Below are 24,905 nucleotides of genomic sequence, written 5' to 3'. Positions count from 1 at the left end.
CACTGCACTCCAGCCTGGGCAATAAGAGTGAAACTCTGACAAAAATAAATAAATAAATAAAACTGATGGGACTTCAGTGAAGGACTGTATATGTCTGTACATGTCTGTATATGTGCACATGTATGATTAAAATTCACAGACCCTTTGACATAGCAGTTCTGTACCTAGGAATTTGTCTTACAGATATGCTTGTTCAAATGTACAAATGTATTTAGTACAAATTCAAATGTATTTAGTTACACATACATTTATTCATTGCAGAAGTGTTTCTAATAGAAAAAGACTAGAATAACTTAAATATCTATCATGGCTGGGGGGCATCCTGAAATAAATTATGGCTTATCCATATAATTGAACATTATACAGTTTTAAAATATCTTTATATATAGATTAATCCCAGAGACCAATTGTTAATGTAAAAAAGCAAGGTGTCAAATGGTATGTATGGAATGTTATTTTTTTAAAAAGAAAAAATGAATATATATTTCATATACATAAGATATGTACATCTATACATACACATTTACATATATGTATATATACATAAAACACCTGAAAGGAAGAATATAAAAAGTTATACTAGTTACTTCCAAGGATGGAACTGGGTGGCTGGGGGACAAGGATAGAGAGCATTCTTTTCAGGATACATAATTTTAAATTTTTACATGAACATATTATTTATTTTTAAATAAATAAAAGTTTAACCAAAACAAATAGGCTTGACTCAAAACGTTAAGAGGCAAATCTAATGCCCTTGTTTTGCAGTTTATTCATAAGCTAAGAGGGGTTAGGTAATTTGTCAAATGTAACAGAACTAGTATGTAAGCAACCAGGACAAAAGCTAGGTTTGATTGGGCTCTCTGATAGAGGTTGCTTGAGAGTAAAGGAAAATAAGCTGGGTGCGGTGGCTCATGCCTATAATCCCAGCACTTTGGGAGGCCGAGGGAGGTGGATCACTTGAGGTCAGGGTTCAAGACCAGCCTGACCAACATGGTGACACCCCATCTCTACTAAAAATAAAAAAAAAATTAGCCGAGTGTGGTGGCACATGCCTGTAATCCCAGCTACTCAAGAGGCTGAAGCAGGAGAATCGCTTGAACCCTGGAGGCGGAGGTTGCAGTGAGTCGAGATTGTGCCAATTGCACTCCAGCCTGGGCAACAAGAGCGAAACTCCTTCTAGAAAAGAAAAAAAAAAGAAAAGAAAAAAAGAAAAACTATATTTAAATACTCTTCACACAAATAAGTCAGAAGTTCAAAACTCCATTTTTGTGTGGGTGCAGTGAAAACAGTAATTAACTTGTTGGAGGAAGCATGACTTGGTATCACACTGAAGAACAAGCTGGCAGCTCATATAGGAACAAAGAACATACTTTCAGCCAGGTGAGTAGGTACAGGGAGGACTTGCCTTATCAGATGTCAAACTTAAATATAAAACTATTTACATTGAAAGCAATGTGATGGAATAGGGAGGTCAATGGAACAAATTATTAAGCCCAGGAGTAGGCATATATAGAAATTTTGTGTGTGATAAAGGCAACATCTCTGATTTCTGGGCATAGAGAGAAGGGAGGTGGGGGGTGGTGTGCAGGGAGAAGAATGGATAATCCAGTAAGTAAACTTGTGACAACAAGCTACTCATTGATTAAAAAAATAAAGTAGTCTCTGGAGGCTGAGGCAGGAAGATTGCTTGAGCTCAGGAGAGCAAGACCAGCCTGGAGAGCACAGTGAGACACCATCTCTAAAAAAATAAAGTCAGATACATACACCATTCACTAAAAAATAAATTATGCACCTGTGATTCCAGCACTTTGGGAGGCCAAGGTGGGAGGATCACTTGACCCCAGGAATTTGAGACCAGTCTGGGCAATATAGTGAAACCTGGTCTCTACAAAAAAATACAAAAATTGGCCAGGTGCAGTTGCTCACACCAGTAATCCCAGCACTTTGGGAGGCCAAGGAAGGTAGATCACCTGAGGTCAAGAGTTCAAGACCAGTCTGGCCAACATGGTGAAAACCCATCTCTACTAAAAATACAAAAATCAGCTGGGCGCAGTGGCAGGTGTCTATAATCCCAGCTACTCAGGAGGCTGAGGCAGTAGAATCACTTGAACCTGGGAGGCAGATGTTGCAGTGAGCCGAGATCACACCACTGCACTCCAGCCCAGGCGACAGAGTGAGACTCTGTCTCAAAAAACAAACAAACAAAAACAAAAATTAGCCGGGCATGGTGACATGCATGTGTAGTCCCAGTTACTTGAGAGGCTGAGGTGGGAGAATCAATTGAACCTGGGAGGTCAAGGCTGCAGTGATAGCGCCACTGTGCTCCAGCTTGAGCACTAGAGGAAGACCTTGTCCAAAAAAAAAAAAAAATTACCCACCATTGACACAGGCCTGTACTTCCAGCTACTCTGGAGGCTGAAGTGGGAGGATTGCTTGAGCCCAGGAGTTGGAGGCTGCAGTGAGCTATAATCACACAACTGCACTTCAGCCGGACAGACAGACTAAGGCTCTGTCTCAAAAAAAAAAGAAAAAAAATTATTTCTTTAGCAATTCTGCTAGGCAGGCATCACAGTAGGACTGCTTCTGTGGTTCAAAAATTATCTTATCCTTCTGATTTAGTAGGTTTGGATAAGGCCCTGAAATTTTAAGTTTACATGGCAATTGCAAGGATGAACCAAGCTTTGTGAACTATTACCTCATATATCAAATCAAAACTAATTTGTTTGGGTCTTAGGAAAATAGCGTTGGAGAATAATGGGAAAGTCATAGCCTTTGAACAGATTCCTTACTCTACAATATATTAGCCCCATGGCCTTGGAACGATTTTTTCATCTCTTGAGTCAAGGTTTCTCATTGGTAATACAGAAAAATCTGTGCTCCCAAGGTTATGATGCGCAAAGCATATTATCTAGCTGTGCGTGAGCAGAGTGTGAAATTGATAATCCACTTAGACAATATAAGAAATAACTTTTAGGCATAATTGCAGTATCTAAGTTTGACAAAAAGTAAGCTTTAGTATACCAAAGGCAGTAACAGGTGCATAAACGTAAATATACATATAGTGGAAGTACCTACTACTTTACAGATGGGAAGATGATCAAAAGTTGAGATCATTATTCCATGACATTTAAAAGTTTAAATTTTAATTCCTCTCAAAATCAATACGGGACACAACTTTTAGAAGACATTATCAGACTAATTTATGGAGAATTAAACCTCGAAAATAAGTTTGATTACTAAGACAGCTGGTAGCTATTAAGCTTAAGGGTTGGTAATCAATTCTAGTGTATGATTCTTTTTTTTTTTAAAGACAGGGTCTCATTCTGTCACCCAGCTTGCAGTGTGGTGGCACAATCTCGGCTCACCACAGCCTTAACCTCCCCACCTCAGCCCCTCGAGTAGCTTTTTGTATTTTTTGTACAGACAGGGTTTTGCCATATTGCCCAGGCTGTCTCGATCTCCTCAAGAGATCTGCCCACCTCGGCCTCCCAAAGTGCTGGAATTACGAGCACAAGCCACCGCACCCAACCATTTTAGTGTAGCATTATTGGGTTTGAATCTGAAGTCTTCTCCCTAGCTGCTACAGCTACATCAAGCTATTTATCCTCTGCTGTGACTCAGTTTTGTTAAATTCAACACATAGCATACTAGGCACTTAAGTGCCATACATCATTTGGTACTACCCATTCCCCATACCACAGTGGGTATCACCAGAATTAATTGGAATGTGTATTAAATGCTTAGAATTAACAAAGTAGCAAAGGCTATAAAGGATCAAGTTTTAAAGAGTCTGGAAGTGGACTGTGTCTGAATCCTGGCTTTGCCACTTACCACTGAGCAACCTTGGTTATTAACCCCTTCTGTGCCTTAGCTTTCTCATCTGCAAGATGAGAACAGTACCTATCTCACAAGGTGGTTGAAAGATTAAACCAATTAATACATGATAAGCACCTTCAACAGTAGCCAGCACCTAGAAAATGCTCCTGTTAGCTATTCAATCACACAGTGCTCACCCTGGAGAGAAGGCACTCAGCCAATGTTAGCTATCATATATATATACACACACATATATGTATACCACATATATATGTATGTATATCATATATATATTCATATATATATACACTCTTTTTTCAAAACAGTCTCACTATGTCACCCAGGTTGGAGTGCAGTGGTACAATCTTTGCTCACTACAACCTCTGCCTCCCAGGTTCAAGCCATTCTCCCGCCTCAGCCGTTCAAGTAGCTGCAATTACTTGTCTTGGGTTTTTGTTTTTTTTTTTTTTTTTACCAAATTATGTAGTAGTGTTAAGTTTTTAAAAATGAAATGAGCCAGGCGCGGTGGCTCATGCCTGTAATCCCAGCACTTTGGAAGGCCGAGGCGGGTGGATCATGAGTCAAGAGATGGAGACCATCCTAACACGGTGAAACCTGTCTCTACTAAAAATACAAAAAATTAGCAGGGCGTGGTGGCAGGCGCCTGTAGCCCGGCGACTTGGGAAGCTGAGGCACGAGAATTGCTTGAACCTGGGAGGCGGAAATTGCAGTGAGATGATGCCACTGCACTCCAGCCTGGGCAACAGAGAGAGACTCCGTCTCCTAAAATAAGACATAAAGGCCGGGCGTGGTGGCTCACGCTTGTAATCCCAGCACTTTGGGAGGCCGAGACGGGCGGATCACGAGGTCAGGAGATCGAGACCATCCTGGCTAACACGGTGAAACCCCGTCTCTACTAAAAATACATTTTAAAAAAATGAGCCAGGTGTGGTGGCGGGCGCCTGTAGTCCCAGCTACACAGGAGGCTGAGGCAGAATGGTGTGAACCCAGGAAGTGGAGCTTGCAGTGAGTGGAGATCGCGCCACTGCACTCTAGCCTGGGTGACAAAGCAAGAATCCATCTCAAAAAAATATAATAATAAGACATAAAAAACACTAGGAGGATGCCAGAGCACCTCCACTATTGCTAAGTGGCCTTAGATACTTGGTCACTGGATGCTGAGCAGCTTCAGGTGAAGATGGTGGTCACTGAGGCTCAGGTAATCATGGAGAGCTTCTCAGCACCATTCTTTTCAATGTTTACAAAACAAAGCTTAAAAGACGCAATGTAGCTGGGAAGTTAATTGGGGTGAAACTATGGATTACAGCTGAGCCACCAGAAAAATGTACCACAGCTGAGTGGGCTGACCCTGGTGCGCTCACTGCTTTGTCATTGCTGCTGGCCGCCAAGGACAATCATCCCCTGTGGGGAAAAGAAAGAGAGATCAGCCTGTTACTGTGTCTATATAGAAAGAAGTAGACATAAGAGACTCCATTTTGTTCTGTATTTGAGATACTGTTCATCTGTGACCCTACCCCCAACCTTGTCCTTGCAAGAGACATGTGCTGCGGTGACTCAAGGTTGAATGGATTTTGGGCTGTGCAGGATGTGTTTTTGTTAAACAAGTGCCTGAAGGCAGCTTGCTGGGTAAAAGTCATCACCATTCTCTTAATTTCAACTACCCAAGGACACGTACACGGCCAAAGGTCGCGGGGACCTCTGCCTAAGAAAGCTAGGTGTTGTCTAAGGTTTCTCCCCATGTGATAGACTGAAACAATGCTACTAAATGGTTTATGGAGATGTTTGCATATGCATCTCAAGGCACAACATTTTCCTTTAAACTTATTCATGTCACAGAGATTTTTGTTCATATGTCTTACTGCCGATTTCCTCTTTTTCTTTGATCCTATTGTCCTGCCACTCCCCTGTCTTTAAGATGGTAAAGATAATTATCAATAAATACTAAGGGAACTGAGAGACCGGTGCCGGCGTGGGTCCTCTGTAAGCTGAGCGCCGGTCCCCTGGGCCCCCGCTTTTCTTTCTCTATACTTTGTCTGTGTGTCTTATTTCTTTTCTCAAGTCTCTCGTTCCACCTTACGAGAAACACCCACAGGTGTGGAGGGGCAGGCCACCCCTTCAATCCCCCAAGGACGTTGTCTTACGGTAACTTCACAGGACATCATATTCCTAGTATTAGATGCCAGTATCAGGTTAGAAACTACACTGAAGTCTTCCTGTTTCCCACCTCAACTGCATTGAGGTCATACTGACTAGGTGAGCATGTGGCTGTTTTCCAGCCCTGACAAACTAGTGTCAAATAGAAAAGCATAAATATAACCCACCACCATTAAAAAATAATAAGGCAATGTCCTAACTTTAATGTACAGAAGTTGATTTTCCAAAATACTGACCAACTCTTAAAAGTTCTTAAAAAAAAAAAAAAAAAAAAAAGGCTGCCAGGTGTGGTGGCTCACTCAGGCCTGGGATCCCAGCAATCTGGGAGGCCAAGGCAGGCGTATTGCTTGAGTCCAGAAGGTTCGAGACTAGCCTGGACAACATGGCAAAACCCCATTTCTACAAAAGATACAAAAATTAATAGGGCATGGTCGTGCATGCCTGTAGTCCCAGTCACTCAAGGAGGCGGAGGCGGTTGGATCACCTGAGCTGGGAGGAAGGTGGAGGCCACAGTGAGCCATGATAGTGCCACTGCACTCCAGCCTGGGTGACAAAGTGAGACTGTCTCAAAAAAAAAAAAAAAAAAAAAAAAAGACAAGAAAAAAAAAAGGAAAGTATAATTATTCCCTCAATTTACATGGTACTTGTGTACCTGGGAATTCAGTATGTTAAACCATGCAAAAAATACTTTGTATTTACATAAATTGTAGTAATGAAAACCTGTATACACAAATTATGGAACACCTTAAGACCTGTAACTCATTAGCTTGTTATATTTGGAATCTAAACGTTGCAGTGGTGGCTCAAGCTTATAACCCCAGTACTTTGGGAGTCCGGGACCAGCCTGGGCAACATGGCAAAACCTGTCTCTACCAAAAATACAAAAATTAGCTGGGCATGGTGGCACATGCCTGTAATCCCAGGTACTCGGGAGGCTGAGGGAGGAGAATCACTTGAACCCAGGAGGTGGAGATTGCAGTGAACCAAGATCGAACCACTGCACTCCAGCCTGGGTGACAGAGTGAGACTCCATCTTGGGGGGAAAAAAAAAAAAGTAAATCCATGGCTTGGTATCAGTATCAATCATGTATTAATAAAGCTAAATTCAGTATGAAAATGCACCTACCTAGAAAATCTGGTTTCCCAAAATTCTCTGCAGGTTACTTGAAAAACAGAAAAGAGCATAAACTAGAAAACCCTAAAACCATCTTAAAATAACTAAAGACTAATCACTCATTTACATATTTTTATTTGGAAATGTTTATATCAGCACAAGGAAATAATTTTGGAGACACTGGATGTCATTAGTTTATTATAAAAGAGAAATATGGAAATTATTTACATGATGAAAGATTTCAGACTTCAGTGGAATGGGCAGCTTCATGTTGATGCCATTTCAGTAGTGATTTATTTCAGTCTAGGTACTTTCCAAGAATGTCACCATCTCTAAATAGGAAATAATCCTGCAAGTGAATAAACCGTTAGTTAAGACAACTAATCGCAAATATTTGACTTCTTTTTAGAATTGTTAAGTTTACACACCTTGTCATCTAGAACTACTTTGGTGCCTCCATACTCTGGCAGAAGAACTTTATCTCCAACTTTCACGCTAACCGGTTGAATCTCTCCACCCTTAAAAAAGGAAGGATGTTTATTAGCAAACATATCTAGTTCACCCAACATAAACAGTTAACTTTTTAAATCACTACAACTAATGAAACACACTCACTCAAATTCAATTATATTAAAAATACACTTGGTGGCTAAGTGATACGATTCATACTAGAATTGCAGATCTTCACTCAAAAATACCACTGTAGTTACACTTTTGAAATAATACACAGTCGCTTAAACTAAAACCTGACTCCAATATAAAAGTTCAAGAAAATATTCTGGAAAAGCTAACTTTAGTTAACTAAACCTAACTTTGTAACTGTTAAATATTAACGTAACTTATCAACTATATGAAATAAACCTGCAACAGTAGCCAGCACCCAGAAAATGCCATATACAAATGGTCATCTTTTCCTTCAACATACAAAAATGTAATATTGTTTTGTTCCCTCCAAAGTACAGATTTGGGGAAAGGGACTGCAGCTAAGTGTCCACTCCCCAAAGTCTTCCTATTCCTTCCTAACTCCATGACAGCTCCTCAATACAGCTTTCCTCCTCAGAAGCAACTGGAACAATGCAGCTAACATAATTTGGCCCCAACGGTATTTAGGCATTTACTGTGTATTTTGGCTGACATCTTTAGAAGCCTAAGGCCTAAGTAGTTAACTGAGGAACATCTAAAACAGAGGTGTCCAATCTTTCGGCTTCCCTGGGCCACAGTGGAAGAATTGTGTTGGGCCACACATAAAGTACACTAACATTAACAGTAGCTAAAGAGATTTAAAAAACTTGCAAAAGAAATATGTTTTAAGAAAGTTTAGGGATTTGTGTTAGGCGGCATTCAAAGCTGTCCTGGGCTGCAGGTTGGACAAGACTGACCAACCTGTTCCTCGGATAGGTACACCAACTAAGGCCCCAACTGGTTAAGATTAGGGCAATGTCAATGTGTTAGGGATTAAACGAATAGTCCAAGATTCCTCTCAATTCTTAAATGCCCCCTCATTTTACCTTGAAGCACATCTTTTGTCTTTATTTATTTATTTATAGATACTAGGTCTCACTATGTTGCCCAGACTGGTTTCGAACTCCTGAGCTCAAATGATCCTCTTGCTTTGGCCTCCCAAAATGCAAGGATTATAGGTGTGAGTCACCATGCATAGCCTCTTATTAAAAATTTAGAATGTAAGGCAAACACTGATCATACTAGGCTACCAAATTGCTATTGAAGGCGTTTTTCTTTTTGAGACGGAGTCTTGCCCTGTCGCCCAGGCTGGAATGCAGTGGTGGGATCTCGGCTCCCTGCAACCTCCGCCTCCAGGGTTCAAATGATTCTCCTGCCTCAGCCTCCCCAGTAGTTGGGATTACAGGCAGATGCCAACACACCCGGCTAATTTTTCTATCTTTAGTAGAGACAGGGTTTCACCATGTTGGTCAGGCTGGCCTTGAACTCCTGACCTTGTGATCCGCCCACTTCGGCCTCCCAAAGTGTTGGGATTACAGGCGTGAGCCACAGCGCCCGGCCTATTGAAGACAATTTTTAATACCCGAAACTATCATATAAAATAAACATCATAGCATTGGTCATATAAAATAAGCAACTTTATATTAGTCATTTCCCTTTAAGAAACAGATTAGAACCAAAGCAGTTAATGATCTTGGACATGACATAAATTCTACCTAATAGGAGACTTTTAATACTCCAGAATTACTCCTTTTCCCTCCACTGCACACTATATAAAAAATAGTTCCACCGCAGCCCCCATTTACCTTTCCTTTAGAACCCGATCCAACAGCGACTACTGTTGCTTGCAATACTTTTCCTTGAGATTTTTCTGGAAGCATAATGCCTCCTTTGGTTACAGTTTCAGCAGCACTCCTTTCAACCAATACTCGGTCAAAGAGTGGAAGAAACTTTCTAAACGCTTGTCCCGCCTGTAGGAAGAGAAAAGTTTTGAAACAAAAACTAAATGTAATCATATTATCAACAGGCAACGCCACCGTGTTGTATAGATCTCAACACGTTTTGGCTTCGAAAGTTAACACCAAACCTCAGCTTATTCGTTAAGGAAACGCATTTGAATGTACTAACCAATATTCCAAGTTTAATTCCCTCTGGTGAGCAACCAGACCAGCTTTAAGGTCAACCTTGGTTTATTCCAAGGTCAAATGTTTTCCTTCTTCAGGGTTTTCCAGAAATTTTCAAGAAACGCTGGGTCAATCTCCCTGCCTGGCACCATGCTTTTTACCCAAGATATTACACATCCACAAAGGCCCTGCAGAGCAGGTGGGACGCTGCGCTTGCATCCGGGTTCCCGCCCCCTGCCTTACACACCCGCAGCACACGCGCGTGCAAAGAGCCCCCGGAGGAGAAAAGGGTCGGGCAGGCCTTGCCGCTCCAAGGTGCCGGCGGGCGCTGGTCACTGAGTGGCCACCAATCCCTCCCGCCTAGCCCAGCAAAAGAGGGACGTCAGTGATCCCCGTACGCCTCAGACAGGCCCGGGCCTGCAGGCTTCGGTGCCACGCGGGACTCACCATGACTCCCTCCGCCTCAGACTCGTACTCTGCTGTAGTGTAGCGCCGCAAGGAGAGACTCGCGGTGCAGCCCTGACGACACGTGAAAAAACCGCCCAGGGCGCAGGCGCGCTCGCCCCAACCCCCGCCGCTAGCCCCCTCGCCCCTCCCCGCGAGAAAGGGCGGTCGCCCGGACGAGCGCCGCGATTCGCCCCCAGGGCCCTGCGCAGGCCGCTGACGCGAAGACTCGGAGGCGGAAGAAAAGAGGAGCTGTTTCTAGGCTTTTCTAGGCGCCCAGCCGAGGTGAAAGAACTACCCCTGCGTCCCCTCCCGGAAATGACGCGATTTTACCCTTGACCCGTAGGGAGCGCGGCACTTTCCGGAAAGTTCTGGAACTGAGCGCGGCCCGGGAACTAGCCTAAGCTGGCGGGAGAGGGCTGAGCGCGCTAGCACACCCTGCGCGGGTAGGGAGGGGCGGGGCTCGCGCGCAGGGTGTGCAGATTGCAGGGGCCCGGCTGACGGGAAGGGGGTGGGAGCTGCCTGCACACGTGGTGCCCTGGGGCGGGGGGAGAGGCGGAGGGAGGGGACACGGGCTCATTGCCGTGTGCGCCCTGCACTCTGTCCCTCACTCGCCGCCGACGACTTGTCTCGCCGCGCGCACGCCCCGCCGCCGCCCCGCAGGTATGCGGCCTTCCCACGCCGCCTTCCCCGGCGCCTGCGACCCCCAAGTGGGCCTTCTTCCTCTGCGGTCCTGCTGGAGGATGCGGGCGACGACAACCTGGAGTATCGCACCGCAGGCCCAGGCCCACGGGTCCAGGCCTCCCGGGTCCATGCGGGTTCCATCACGTGCGACGCGGATCCTGGACCTCGGCTGGGCGCAGGAGGGACAACTCACGGGGATTGAATTTGGGGGATTGTAGCCACTTCGGCCCGCTGGTGCAACCCGCGCCTGGTCGACTTCAGGGAACCGGGGAGGGTGGTGTACGCGAGGGAACCGCTTTTTTCCCCCGCAGGCAGCTGGGATACCGCGCCTTCACTCTTGACCTTGCTGGGGGCGTTCGGAAAGAAGGACACGTGGGCCCGCGCCGAGTGGGCCGGGCCGCCGCCCCCAGCATCGCGGCCTTGCTGGCTGCTCTGATACAGTAGCCTTGGGTGGATCCGTGGAGATACTTTGCTGAGCTGCTTTTTGCACCGTCAGGAATACTTTCAACTTCCCTGGTCACTGGGATTTGTAACTTGCCTCTCTCCGGCTGACTTGGTTTCTCAGGGGCCACAGTTGGAGTGGGTCTGCCCACAAGGCCGTTTTCGCGGTGAAAGATTAACTCGTTTTTGGCGGCAGGGATAGGTGGCCGTGGGGAAGGAGCTGCATGTGCTTTGTGCTAGTGCTATAGGTCAGGCGCCGGGGCGGCTCTTTAGCTTGCGCTAGTGGCTGATGTTCCGAAGCTGCGGCGCCTTCCGTCATTCAGGTGTAGTGGCTGGCAGAGGTCAGCCAGGCTCACCATCTCGCGTTGCTTGCTGTGTTGCACAGGTGCGCATGTTTGTGCTGCAGCGCAGCATAGGTGGTAGTACTGATTATCTATTTGCTTCCATCCCCAGAAATGCTTCGGTTACCCACAGTCTTTCGCCAGATGAGACCGGTGTCCAGAGTACTGGCTCCTCATCTCACTCGGGCTTATGCCAAAGATGTAAAATTTGGTGCAGATGCCCGAGCCTTAATGCTTCAAGGTGTAGACCTTTTAGCCGATGCTGTGGCCGTTACAATGGGGCCAAAGGTATCAGTATTTTTATTTTATTATAATTATGGTAGTATTAATAGCATTTTGCTCACAAATAGTCGCACTGAACTATTGAACAGTACTTTCGTATCCATTTTTGAGAACTCAGTTTACATGTAAGAATTCTGAAGTATTGGTTAACTTTTTTTTTTCTTAGACATGATCTTAAAGCTTAAACCGCTTCAGCCAGATTTTCGAAACTAGTTTGTTCAATGTGTGATGTAATCGGGTAGTAACATAGCTCAAGATGGATTCTTAAACTCGAGGTAGAATTTTGCTTGCCTAAGTTAAAATTTGGATCCTTTCTGAGTAGTTCATGCCAAGTGTAGAGAGAAGCGTTTAACTTATCTTCCATAATCCCTCAGGTATGTGCTTGTAGGTGCTAAATTTTTTTTTTTTTGGTTTATTGTAAAATGTACACAACATAAAATTACCATTAAGTGTGCACTTTGGGGACATGGGGACATTAATTACATTTATGTTGTGCAGTCATCACCACCATCCATCTCCAAAACTTTTTATATGGGAAAATTGTAATTTTGTACTCATTATACAGTAGCTTCCCATTCTCTCCTCCACACCAAGATGCTAGTTTTACCCATTGGTTTTCTGCTGTTCTCTTGTTCCGAAGCATATTTAAAATAAGTCTCATTTAATAGGGGTAATATTTTGGGGGGGCTTTGAAGGTGGTGTGCAGTCAAGTGGTGCTTCATTTCAGTTTAAAGACAGTTCAGATATCAAGTGATCCAAACAACTGCATAAAACACATTTGCACACCTCACGAATAGAAAGTAGCAGCTTTAGTTCAAATCCAAAGGATGGCCAATAACTGCCATGGTTGAAGTCTTATGTTGAGTGAACTTGGAAGAGCACACTACTTGCCTTGATGGTTAATATTTTAAACGAATTTTAAAACAAGTCACATTGCTTTAAAAGATATCAGGCACTAACTAAAACTTAGGTATAAGTGATAGGAAGATTGTTTTATTCTTTGTCTTGTGTTCTTGTTCATTTTGTAAGATGACAAATTTTAGTCCCTAGTATTTTAATCTTCTAAATTACTTAGTTCAAAATTATGCTCTTGGCAGAGAAACAGGTCGTTTTGTCTGTAGACAAAGAATGTCGATAAACTTGCCCTTGAGATTCATGCTGCAAGACTGATAAAAATGACACAACTTATGTGGAGACTTTGAAGTAGTTGCTTTATTATGAAGACTGCTCATTTTTTAAAATATAAGTAATCCTTAGGGTATGTGTGATCCTGTTACATTTTTTTTCTTCTAGGGAAGAACAGTGATTATTGAGCAGAGCTGGGGAAGTCCCAAAGTAACAAAAGATGGTGTGACTGTTGCAAAGTCAATTGACTTGAAGGATAAATATAAAAACATTGGAGCTAAACTTGTTCAAGATGTTGCCAATAACACAAATGAAGAGGCTGGGGATGGCACTACCACTGCTACTGTACTGGCACGTTCTATAGCCAAGGAAGGCTTCGAGAAGATTAGCAAAGGTGCTAATCCCGTGGAAATCAGGAGAGGTAGGAATGTCTATTGTCACTACAGTGTTCTAAACTTCAGTGTGCTTTAAGGCATTGATTCCTTGGAGCTAAGGAGAGTGTCTGTTACTTTAGGAAATTGATCCTTCTCTCATTCCTCTTGGCCTGGAGAAATCTTAAACTGGGTTTTCCTTTAGCAAGTAGTGATTGAATGCCTGGCTGTATGGTGGGTAGGGACTGTTAGGTAATTTTGATGTTTTACTTAGTTGGTTTCTTTTGTTTTTAGAGACAGGGTCTTGCTCTGTAGCCTAGGCTGGACTGCACTGGAACTCCTGGACTCAAGCAATCCTCCTGCTTCAGCCTCCAAGTAGCTGGGACTACTACAGGCACTCACCACCATTCCTGGCTAATTTTTAGTTTAGTTTTGTAGAAAGTAAGACTGAATACACTGGATCATTCAGAATGTCAGAAAGTAGTGTTTTCCTCAGTTTATTTTTTTTTATTTTTTTGAGACAGTCTCGCTCTGTCCCCCAGGCTGGAGTACTGTGTCGTGCCAGGCTTACTGCAAGCTCCGCCTCCCAGGTTCACGCCATTCTTCTGCCTCAGCCTCCTGAGTAGCTGGGACTACAGGTGCCCACCACCATGCCTGGCTAATTTTCTTTATTTTTTAGTAGAGATGGGGTTTCACCGTGTTAGCCAGGATGGTCTCGATCTCCTGACCTTGTGATCTGCCTGCCTCGGCCTCCCAAAGTGCTGGGATTACAGGCATGAGCCACCGCGCCCGGCCCATTAATTTTTTCTTAATAGCACACACCGTGTTATTGGTTTGTGTTTTGTTAGTGCTTGTAACTAGAGTGCAACTTAATTAACAGATTTGCTTCTCAGCATGAACTTCATGGCAGTGTAGACTTAAATTCTAGTCCCATCTTTGTCATTTATTAGCTGTGTGCTAAGACTTGGTTTTCCTATCAGCAGAATTGCTGTGTATATCCAGGATATGTTAGGGTTGAAACCAGGAACCCTCTTGTGAGTGAAGGTGGGGGAGCTATTGATAATTTTTTGTCAGAATTGGCATACTAATGTATCATTACCTCATATATTTCAATGTTTATGGACCAAGTGACTACACTTCACTAAAAGCAATTTTACTGTAAATCACTAACAAGTATTAAGGTTATGAAGAGGACTTCCCAACACCTTGCATTGGATTTTTTTTGAAGTAACATTTCTCAAACAACAAGAGAGCTAGCACTACTCCCAGTTGAGCAAAATAGGACTGTTAAGAGTGATGTAAAACAAAAATATTTTGTTAGTTCATAATACATACTAAATTGAGGGGTTTTCAGATAATTGACACGTGCAGAGGCATAGTCACAACAGATTCCTATCACTTAAGAACTATACTTCTTGTTGAAAATAAGGGAGTGTTAACCATTTTGGTCCTTTTTTGCATCATCTAATGGACATGAGAAGTGTTGGGGACCCTACTGAAAACAGGCAGCATGATTGAGTTAGGAATAATTTGCATAGGATGAGTTCAGTGGTGAGACTCTTGAAACTATACACATCTACCTTGTTTTAGTCCTATTTTCAAAATTTTGGCATTGTGAGATTTTATTTACTGTGTGAACCTAAAGTTACTGTTTAAGTACATGCCATGCAACTCTGTGTTATTAAGAAGCACTGTCTCAGAAGCTGTGTGTAAATTTAATATTAAGGCACTAAAGACCAAGCATAGGTACATGCCTATAATCCCAGCTACATGGGAAGCTGAGGTGGGAGGATCACTTGAGCCCAGGAGTTCAAGACCAGCTTTGGCAACATAGCGAGACTTTGTCTACAAAAATAAAACGAGCTGAGCATGTTGGCTTGAGCCTGTGGTCTCAGCTGCTCCCTTGAGCCCAGGGTGTCAGGGCTTCAGTGAGCTGTGATCTGTGCTACTGCACTCCAGCCTGGGCGACAGAACAAGGCCCTGTCTCAAAAAAAATAATAAAAATAAATTTAAGGCATTAAAATATTTGTAACAAATCTCAAGATTTCTACTTGACTTAGAAGCCATGAGAGAAATAAACATTGTAATGACATATTGTTGAACTAGGTGTGATGTTAGCTGTTGATGCTGTAATTGCTGAACTTAAAAAGCAGTCTAAACCTGTGACCACCCCTGAAGAAATTGCACAGGTAAGGACTTAACATGTTATATGTGTTTTTAAAAAAATTTAATGGCATGTGTAATTTTTTTTTTCCTTGATCACACCAATGTCAGAATAACAGTACTATGCAATCATCAATATTAGAATCATTGTTTCTTACTGCTAAAACCTTTGAAAAGAATAGTGACCATAATGGTTGTCATTTAGTTCTGCATGTGGTTGTCATTTTATTTTTTTATTTTTTTATTTTTGAGACGGAGTCTCACTCTCACCCAGGCTGGAGTACAGTGGCCAGATCTCAGCTCACTGCAAGCTCTGCCTCCTGGGTTTATGCCATTCTCCTGCCTCAGCCTCCCGAGTAGCAGGGACTACAGGCGCCCGCCACCGCGCTTGGCTAATTTTTTGTATTTTTAGTAGAGACGGGGTTTCACCGTGTTAGCCAGGATGGTCTCAATCTCCTGACCTTGTGATCCGCCCGTCTCGGCCTCCCAAAGTGCTGGGATTACAGGCTTGAGCCACCGCGCCCGGCCGTGTGGTTGTCATTTTAGTTCTACATGGCTGTAAAATGGATTTGTATGTTGTGAAAGTGTTCTTAGCCATTGTCAAAGGTGCATAAATTTTGTCAGTTTGTAATGAAGTCAGCATTTTTAAACTTTTTGTTACAAGAATAGTTTTATATATCATATTCTTCAAAACAATGTAGTCAAATAATGAATCAGAAAAGAGCAAAGAACCAGTGTTATATGAAAACTACCATAATGTAAGTTCCCCTTCTCTCCCCTGAATGGAAGTATCAATTTGGAAGTTACTAGGAAAAGGTAAGGGAACTGACTAAGGACACCACCCTTACCTTTTATTGAAGAGTAACTTGATTATTTCAGGTTGCTACGATTTCTGCAAATGGAGACAAAGAAATTGGCAATATCATCTCTGATGCAATGAAAAAGGTTGGAAGAAAGGGTGTCATCACAGTAAAGGCAAGTGTGTTTGTATTTTTAAAGATAGTTTGAGTTATCTGATGATCAAAACTGAATTTTCCAAATAGAAAAATTCTGTGTTTTAAAAACAGTGCTTTTTTATTCCTTCATATGTAGTCTCAGCACATGTATAGAATAAAGTACTGTGTTTTATGTGAATTCGTCTTTACTCCATGAAATGAATCCATCTTAACTTAAATGATTATTCAAATAAGCACTTTTTGGAATTTTTTGCAGAAGTGCAATTGGATGTCCTGGGCTTTTTCATACTCCACCCTACATCTCTTATGGCCAGAGGGGTCTGTTTTTATTAATCTGGCCTGTAATTCCATGTTTTGTTTACAATGAAATCAATATACCTAATTCTTTGACATTTCATAGGATGGAAAAACACTGAATGATGAATTAGAAATTATCGAAGGCATGAAGTTTGATCGAGGCTATATTTCTCCATACTTTATTAATACATCAAAAGGTAAGAACAAATCAATAACTGAATAATAATTATTATTTTTTATTATTTTAGGCAGAGTCTCATTTTCTGTGGCCCAGGCTGGAGTGCAGTGGCGAGATGCAGTGGCGCATTGCTCACTGCAACCTCCGCCTCCTGGGTTCAAGTGATTCTCCTGCCTCAGTCTCCCGAGCAGCTGGGATTACAGGCACACGCCACCATGCCAACCTGATTTTTGTATTTTTAGTAGAGATGGGGTTTCACCAAGTTGGCCAGGCTGGTCTCTTAACTCCTGACCTCAGGTGATCCACCCGCCTTGGCCTTCCAAAGTGCTGGGATTACAGGTATGGAGTACCATGCCTGGCTAATTTTTGTATTTTTAATAGAGACAGGGTTTAGCCATGTTGACCAAGCTGGTTTGGACGCCTGGCCTCAAGTCATCTGCCTGCTTTGGCCTCCTGAAATGTTTAAAATATACTTTCCTAATGTGTGTCAAACTATAGGTATTAGTTGGTGTCATACTCTAAAAAATAAATGTGTATATTCCAAAAGTTAATGCATATTAGACATGAAGGAGGAAAACAAACTCACTGATCAATTTTAAAATGTATTGGAACCTTGGTTTAGCTTTTCACTTAAATACATTGCAGTCATTTTTTGTATATTTTTGAAATCTTCATTATTTTTACAGGTCAGAAATGTGAATTCCAGGATGCCTATGTTCTGCTGAGTGAAAAGAAAATTTCTAGTGTCCAGTCCATTGTACCTGCTCTTGAAATTGCCAATGCTCACCGTAAGCCTTTGGTCATAATCGCTGAAGACGTTGATGGAGAAGCTCTAAGTACACTCGTCTTGAATAGGTAATAGGCAGTGGTATTTGATGATTTATATTTCTGGGTCAAAGACAGAATTATTTCTATTTCTATTCGCAGTCTCCATCATGTGTACCTCCACATTTGATCCAGTTGTGTTTGTATCTAGAATTGTCATTGTGTAAATCAGGTGTGCTCTATGTATCCTTATGGTTCTGTTTTTGAAAGGGACCCCAAATTCTTTACTATTTTGCCCAGCTGTCACTTAGAACAGACTGATTTAGCTCATTGGTACCTTTCTATATTTTGCAAGTGTTTACAGTTGTTTTGAAGGTACATGACTGGATCTTGTATTTTTTTTTTTTTTTTGAGATGGAGTCTCACTCCATGGCCCAGGCGAGAGTGTAGTGGCATAATCGTGGCTCACTACAATCTCCATCTCCTGGGTTCAAGCAATTCTTCTGCCTCAGCCTCCCGAGCAGCTGGGACTACAGGCATGTGCCACCACACCTGACTAATTTTTGTATTTTTAGTAGAGACAGGGTTTCACCATATTGACCAGGCTGGTCTCAAACTCCTGACCCGTGATCTGCCTGCTTTAGCCTTCCAAAGTGCTGGGAATTACAGGTGTGAGCCACTGCTCCCAGCTTGTAATTTTTTTTTTTTTTTTTTTGGAGACAGAGTCTCAGTCTGCCTCCTAGGCTGGAGTGCAGTGGCTCAATCTTGGCTCAAGCCTCCTGGGTTCAAGTGTGAATCTTTTTTTTTTTTTTTTTAAAGGTTTTTCTGGTTAAAAATATGTATATTTTCAGAATATTATTTTGCATAGAACAGGGAAGTAAACAACTAACATTCCAAATAATTCAAATGGGCCAGGCACAGTGGCTCACATCTATAATCCCAGCACTTGGGGAGGCACAGGTGGATCACCTGAGATCAGGAGTTCGAGACCAGCCTGGCCAACGTAGTGAAACCCCATATCTACTAAAAATAAAAAAATTAGCAGAGCTTGGCGGTGCACGCCTGTAATCCCGGCTACTCAGAGGCTGAGGCAGGAGAATCGCTTGAATCCAGGAGGCAGAAGTTGCAGTGTTCCGAGATTGTGCCACTGCACTCCAGCCTGGGCAACAAAGTGAGACTTTGTCTCTAAATAAATAACTGAGATGTAAGTGTATTTCACCATTGAATTATTTATTATTTATTATTATTTATTTATTATTTATTTTGAGAGACAGACTCTGTCACCCAGGCTGGGCTGCTGTGGCATGATCATAGCTCACAGAAGCCTTGAACTCTTGGTGTCAAGCAATCCTCCTGCCTCAGGCTCCCAAGTAGCTGGGACTACACACTTGCACAAGCACACTTGGCTGATCTTTTAATTCTAAGGGCATTATTAAAATGTTTGTTCTTCCTTATCTGAGAATTGTAGTATGTCAGAAGCAAGACTTTTCTTTCCATTTCGTTATAGTAGAAACGCACAAATTAGGAGGTATGTTTTAGACATTACATGTGTTGATCTGACCCAAAAGCTCTAATGAGCTGCCTTATCCTGGAACGTTTTTCTTAGCTTGGATTTGCTTTTTTGGAGGGATTAAGAAAAGACTTGGCCAGGAGCGGTGATTCATGCCTGTAATCTCAGCACTTTGGGAGGCTGAGGCAGGTGGATCATGAGGTCAGGAGATGGAGACCATCCTGGCTAACATTGTGAAATCCCATCTCTAGTAAAAATACAAAAAAAAATTAGCTGAGCGTGGTGGCAGGCACCTGTAGTCCCAGCTACTCGGGAGGCTGAGGCAGGAGAATGGCGTAAACCTGGGAGGCAGAACTTGCAGTGAGCCGAGATCTCACCACTGCCACTGCACTCCAGCCTGGGCGACAGAGCAAGACTGTCTCAAAAAAAAAAAAAAAAAAAAAGACTTGAAGACTTGAGGCCAGAAAAAAACAAGTCTACGGAGTTTTCATTAGGCCATTTAACTGCTAGTTGAAAACTGGGATATCCAGTTTACATAGCATATAGCTTATTCCTCTAATTTTTATTTGGGTCCTTAATAAAATAGATCAGCTGTCTTGAAGTTTGAACATTCCTTCTGTTTCACAATCTGTTCTCAAATGGACATTTGATTGCACATTCTAAGTATTCATTTACCTGGCAGAAATTTCAGGTGAGCTTAACAATACTGTCCGCTTTTTGTATAACATTTATAAAAGAAGTGAATTCAGAACATTGCTCATTCAAAACTCAGCATTAATACAATCTATGGAGTAGATGTTTATTAAATGACCCTCAAATGTAATATTTAGTAATTATTTTTCTACCATTCATAATAGTTATCACTATATCCTATAACTTATTGTGATGTGATTTTTGCTGCTCAGCCTCCCGAGTAGTGGGGATTACAGGTGCCTGCTACCACATTTGGCTGATATTTGTATTTTTAGTAGAGACGGGGTTTCACCATCTTGGCCAGGCTGGTCTCGAATTCCTGACCTCGTGAGCCACCACGCCCGGCCAGGCCAACAGTTTATTAAGAAGATAAACAGATATGAACAAGTATAGATTAATAGAAAATAGCCTTAACTGTCTCACATCTTTCCTGTCTTAATTTGATCAAAAGTTGCTAGGAAGCAAAAAAAAAAAAAAAAAAAAAAAAAAAAAGCAAAAACCAAACCAGATTACTTAGGGAGTCCTAAGTAATCTAAGTAGTAACAGAGCTTGAGGGGAGTTTAAACAGAGGCATTTTTATTTCATTTAAATCTTACTGTCAACTATTCTTAACAGGCTAAAGGTTGGTCTTCAGGTTGTGGCAGTCAAGGCTCCAGGGTTTGGTGACAATAGAAAGAACCAGCTTAAAGATATGGCTATTGCTACTGGTGGTACAGTAAGTAAAATAAATGTGATAATGGTTTGCTGAATGTTTATACTTGTCTGAAATGTATAGATAGTTAAACATTTTTCACAATTAGATACTACAGCTGTTTCTGTTGGCTCTTCGGAAGGTAGGGGTTGGATTAAATTCCCTTTAATTAGCCACGAGGCCACGAGTCTGGCCTAAGAATGGGCTTATTGACTATTCTATATTCACTAAATCTTATTGACTGAATAAGGGGTTTCCCTTTATGTTTTTTTTTTTTTTTTGGAGACAGGGTGTCTTGATCTGTCTTGACTATTCTTATTGACTAAATCTGTGGAGTTTCCTATTTTTTTTTTTTTTTTTTTTTTTTTTTGAGACAGGGTGTCTTGATCTGTCACCCAGGCTGGAATGCAGTGGCACAATCTTGGCTCACTGCAACCTGCGCCTCCCGGGTTCAAGCAATCCTCCTGTCTCAGCCTCCCAAGTAGCTGGGGCTACAGGTGCAGTACCATGCCCAGCTAATTTTTTTACTTTTAGTAATGGTGGGTCTCACTATGTTGCCTAGGCTTCTCAAACTCCTGTACTCAAGCAATATGCCTGCCTCTGCCTCCCAAAGTCCTGGGATCTGTTTCCAGTTTTGAAAGATAAAAGTGTGTGCCACAAATGATGTAGGACTTGAGAGTCAAGGCCTATGGTCTTGTCCTGGCTCTACCAGTAAGTGTGACCTTGGATGTTTTTTTCTCAAGTAAGGCTAATAATAATTACCAGAGTTGGGAGAATTGAGAAGTTGGAAATGCAATGGAAGACTGTACTCAAGTCTTGTTCTGGACTAACAGTGATCTTACAGTCTCTCATTTCAAAGAGAGTATTTCAAGATGATTCTCTTGCATGGTATATTAATAAACTTGGTATAATGGTAGAAACTGTAACCTACAGCTGGTTTACGTTTAACTCATTTTGTAGGTGTTTGGAGAAGAGGCGATGACCATAAATGTTGAAGACATTCAGCCTCATGACTTAGGAAAAGTTGGAGAGGTCATTGTGACCAAAGACGATGCCATGCTCTTAAAAGGAAAAGGTGACAAGGTTAAAATTGAAAAACGTATTCAAGAAATCATTGAGCAGTTAGATGTCACAACTAGTGAATATGAAAAGGAAAAACTGAATGAACGGCTGGCAAAACTTTCAGATGGAGTAGCTGTGCTGAAGGTAAGATTCATTATTATGAATAAGTTTTTTGGGTTCTGAGTCCAAGAATGATTGTTCTTCTGTAGTATTCCCCAGTAGTACCATGGAACTAAACAAATATTTGAGGAATTAATAGTGGAATTTTGTTTTGTTTTATGGGGTTTTTTTTTTGTTTTCTTTTTTGTTTGTTTGGTTTTTTTTTTTTTTTTTTTTTTTTTTTTTTGAGACGGAGTCTCGCTGTGTCGCTCAGGCTGGAGTGCAGTGGCTGGATCTCGGCTCACTGCAAGCTCCGCCTCCCGGGTTTACACCATTCTCCTGCCTCAGCCTCCTGAGTAGCTGGGACTACAGGCGCCCGCCACCTTGCCTGGCTAGTTTTTTTGTAATTTTTTTAGTAGAGACGGGGTTTCACTGTGTTAGCCAGGATGGTCTCGATCTCCTGACCTCATAATCCGCCCATCTCGGCCTCCCAAAGTGCTGGGATTACAGGCTTGAGCCACCGCGCCCGGCCTTATTTTGTTTTAAGCCCTCCGTCACCTAGGCTGGGATGCAGTGGTGCGATCTTGGCTCGCTGCAACTTCCGCCTCCTGGGTTCAAGCAAACCTCCTGCCTCAGCCTCCCGAGTAGCTGGGATTACAGGTGCTCGCCACCATGCCTGGCTAATTCTGTATTTTTAGTGGAGACAGGGTTTCACATGTTGGCCAGGCTGGTCTCAAACTCCTGACCTCAAGTGATCCACTCACCTCAGCCTCCCAAAGTGCTAGGATTACAGGTGTGAGCTACCATGCCCACCCCAGGATTGCTTTTTAAGTAAACTGCTTTTAAATGACTTGGCAATTAGCATCTTGAATGAAGAGGCCATACTAACTGGAATTCTTTCATCTTTAGGTTGGTGGGACAAGTGATGTTGAAGTGAATGAAAAGAAAGACAGAGTTACAGATGCACTTAATGCTACAAGAGCTGCTGTTGAAGAAGGCATTGTTTTGGGAGGGGGTTGTGCCCTGCTTCGATGCATTCCAGCCTTGGACTCATTGACTCCAGCTAATGAAGATCAAAAAATTGGTAAAAAGTTACCTTTATATGAGTTTGTGGCCTGATTTTAGTGTTTCTGTTAGAATAATAATGTTGCAGTCCCCTAAATGGAATAGCACAGCCATTTCCTGAATAACAGAAGTAGAATAATGCTAATGCCAGAGCTAAACATGCATCACATCTTTTTCAGAGGAAATTATTTGACCTGTAGTAGGATTGGGATTTCCCTACATCAATATCCTCACAAATTATAAATGTGTTATAATATTTATAAATGAAAGTATTAAAATTTTGCTGAAATTTCTTTGTAGGTATAGAAATTATTAAAAGAACACTCAAAATTCCAGCAATGACCATTGCTAAGAATGCAGGTGTTGAAGGATCTTTGATAGTTGAGAAAATTATGCAGAGTTCCTCAGAAGTTGGTTATGATGCTATGGCTGGAGATTTTGTGAATATGGTGGAAAAAGGAATTATTGACCCAACAAAGGTAAATAGTTTGAACACTTTCTAAAAATTCTTTTGTTGTTCATTTTGTTAATATCCCCACATCCCAAATCTTTGGTCACCAGAAAAATAGTCTAATAGCAGTAGCAACAGCAGTAGCACTTGTGCCCATCGACAATTCTCATGTACATCTCCAGCACCTAGATATTTAATACTCCACTAAAAGGAAGGGGGATTCCTTGAGTAGCAGTTGAGTCCACGCCTGGAGGCAGGAAAAAATCAGGATGGATCTGGAACACCCTGTTCCTGCCTGGCAGTAAGAATACTTTCCAAGATACCCAGAACAGGGTTTTGTTCTTGTTGCCCAGGCTGGAGTGCAATGGCACGATCTCGGCTCACAGCAACCTCCACCTCCTGGGTTCAAGCGATTCTCCTGCCTCAGCCTCCTGAGTAGCTGGGATTATAGGCATGCGCCACCATGCCTGGCTAATTTTTGTATTTTTAGTAGAGATGGGGTCTTACCGTGTTGGCCAGGCTGGTCTTGAACTCCTAACCTCATCTACCTACCTCGGCCTCCCAAAGTGCTGGGATTACAGGGGTGAGCCACCATGCCCAGACAGAAATTTTCAGTAAGTCTTGCTCATATTTTACTAAGGGAAAACTAATGTTTAATTAAATTTTTTTCTAGGTTGTGAGAACTGCTTTATTGGATGCTGCTGGTGTGGCCTCTCTGTTAACTACAGCAGAAGTTGTCGTCACAGAAATTCCTAAAGAAGAGAAGGACCCTGGAATGGGTGCAATGGGTGGAATGGGAGGTGGTATGGGAGGTGGCATGTTCTAACTGCTAGACTAGTAGTGCTTTACCTTTATTAATGAACTGTGACAGGAAGCCCAAAGCAGTGTTCCTCACCAATAACTTCAGAGAAGTCAGTTGGAGAAAATGAAGAAAAAGGCTGGCTGAAAATCACTATAACCATCAGTTACTGGTTTCAGTTGACAAAGTATATAATGGTTTACTGCTGTCATTGTCCATGCCTACAGATAATTTATTTTGTATTTTTGAATAAAAAACATTTGTACATTCCTGATAATGGGTACAAGAGCCATGTACCAATGTACTGCTTTCAACTTAAATCACTGAGGCATTTTTACTACTATTCTGTTAAAATCAGGATTTTAGTGCTTGCCACCACCAGATGAGAAGTTAAGCAGCCTTTCTGTGGAGAGTGAGAATAATTGTGTACAAAGTAGAGAAATATCCAATTATGTGACAACCTTTGTGTAATAAAAATTTGTTTAAAGTTAATAATTGTGTTAGCCTTTCCATGATTAGAAGATACTGAAAAATGAAAGCCAGTTGAAAGGGCAGACTGGCATGTGTATAAAACATCCTACCTATGATATTTTCATGTTTCTCTTTGTTGTAGACTGAACTACATTATTCCATTGATAATGGGAAAAGACAGTTTCTATTTTCCCCTGTGCAAGGATTTTACAGCTCTCTTGGAGCTGTAAAATCTGGGAGGTTGGAAGGAACTCCACCTCAGCGTGGCCTTTGGGCTGCTGCTGCAAGCAAGGCATTGAGGCAAATATTTCTGCTGTCCTGTCCTTG

General features: G+C 42.2%; 2 protein-coding genes across 5 annotated transcripts in view; one reads left to right on the top strand and one right to left on the bottom strand.

The window, feature by feature from the left end:
* Positions 1-10,449, bottom strand: part of MOB4 (MOB family member 4, phocein) — a 54,732-nt gene extending 44,283 nt beyond the window's left edge. The window contains exons 1-4 of one of the 2 annotated variants that reach the window (XM_007965748.3): positions 10,138-10,449; positions 9,373-9,537; positions 7,534-7,623; positions 7,225-7,454 (exon numbers count right to left, since the gene is read on the bottom strand). In XM_007965748.3, the coding sequence (XP_007963939.1) occupies positions 7,404-7,454; positions 7,534-7,623; positions 9,373-9,537; positions 10,138-10,140 (309 nt within the window). In that variant the 5' untranslated portion in view covers positions 10,141-10,449 and the 3' untranslated portion in view covers positions 7,225-7,403. Of the gene's footprint in view, positions 1-7,224; positions 7,455-7,533; positions 7,624-9,372; positions 9,538-10,137 lie in introns of those variants that run through there. The other variant, XM_007965749.3, reaches the window with a different exon arrangement.
* Positions 10,450-10,510: 61 nt separating this feature from the next.
* On the top strand, positions 10,511-24,599 carry HSPD1 (heat shock protein family D (Hsp60) member 1). Of its 3 annotated transcripts, none has more exons than XM_038001809.2 (12): positions 10,511-10,580; positions 11,713-11,888; positions 13,176-13,428; positions 15,485-15,567; positions 16,421-16,516; positions 16,898-16,991; positions 17,659-17,827; positions 20,556-20,655; positions 21,592-21,837; positions 22,702-22,876; positions 23,158-23,336; positions 23,982-24,599. In XM_038001809.2, exons 2-12 carry the CDS (start codon positions 11,715-11,717, stop codon positions 24,132-24,134), a joined length of 1,722 nt encoding a protein of 573 aa, XP_037857737.1. In that variant the 5' UTR covers positions 10,511-10,580; positions 11,713-11,714; the 3' UTR covers positions 24,135-24,599. The 3 variants fall into 3 exon arrangements, with proteins under 3 accessions (XP_037857737.1, XP_007963934.2, XP_037857736.1); XM_007965743.3 differs by lacking the exon at positions 10,511-10,580 and adding an exon at positions 10,622-10,797; XM_038001808.2 differs by lacking the exon at positions 10,511-10,580 and adding an exon at positions 10,809-11,426.
* Positions 24,600-24,905: the final 306 nt, after the last annotated feature.

The sequence above is a fragment of the Chlorocebus sabaeus genome, chromosome 10 (genome assembly GCF_047675955.1).
Source record: "Chlorocebus sabaeus isolate Y175 chromosome 10, mChlSab1.0.hap1, whole genome shotgun sequence".
NCBI lineage: Eukaryota > Metazoa > Chordata > Mammalia > Primates > Cercopithecidae > Chlorocebus > Chlorocebus sabaeus.
The sequence above is the reverse complement of the archived record's forward strand: the minus strand, read 5'-3'. Positions and strand labels throughout refer to the sequence as shown.

What these genes read in the sequence shown, in the direction of transcription:
- HSPD1 (XM_038001809.2), top strand. Translation starts at nt 11,715, where the DNA reads ATGCTTCGGTTACCCACAGTCTTTCGCCAGATGAGACCGGTGTCCAGA. An exon ending in TCCCGTGGAAATCAGGAGAG is followed by an intron (nt 13,429 to 15,484) that starts GTAGGAATGTCT and finishes TTGTTGAACTAG; the next exon opens with GTGTGATGTTAGCTGTTGAT. An exon ending in CCCCTGAAGAAATTGCACAG is followed by an intron (nt 15,568 to 16,420) that starts GTAAGGACTTAA and finishes TGATTATTTCAG; the next exon opens with GTTGCTACGATTTCTGCAAA.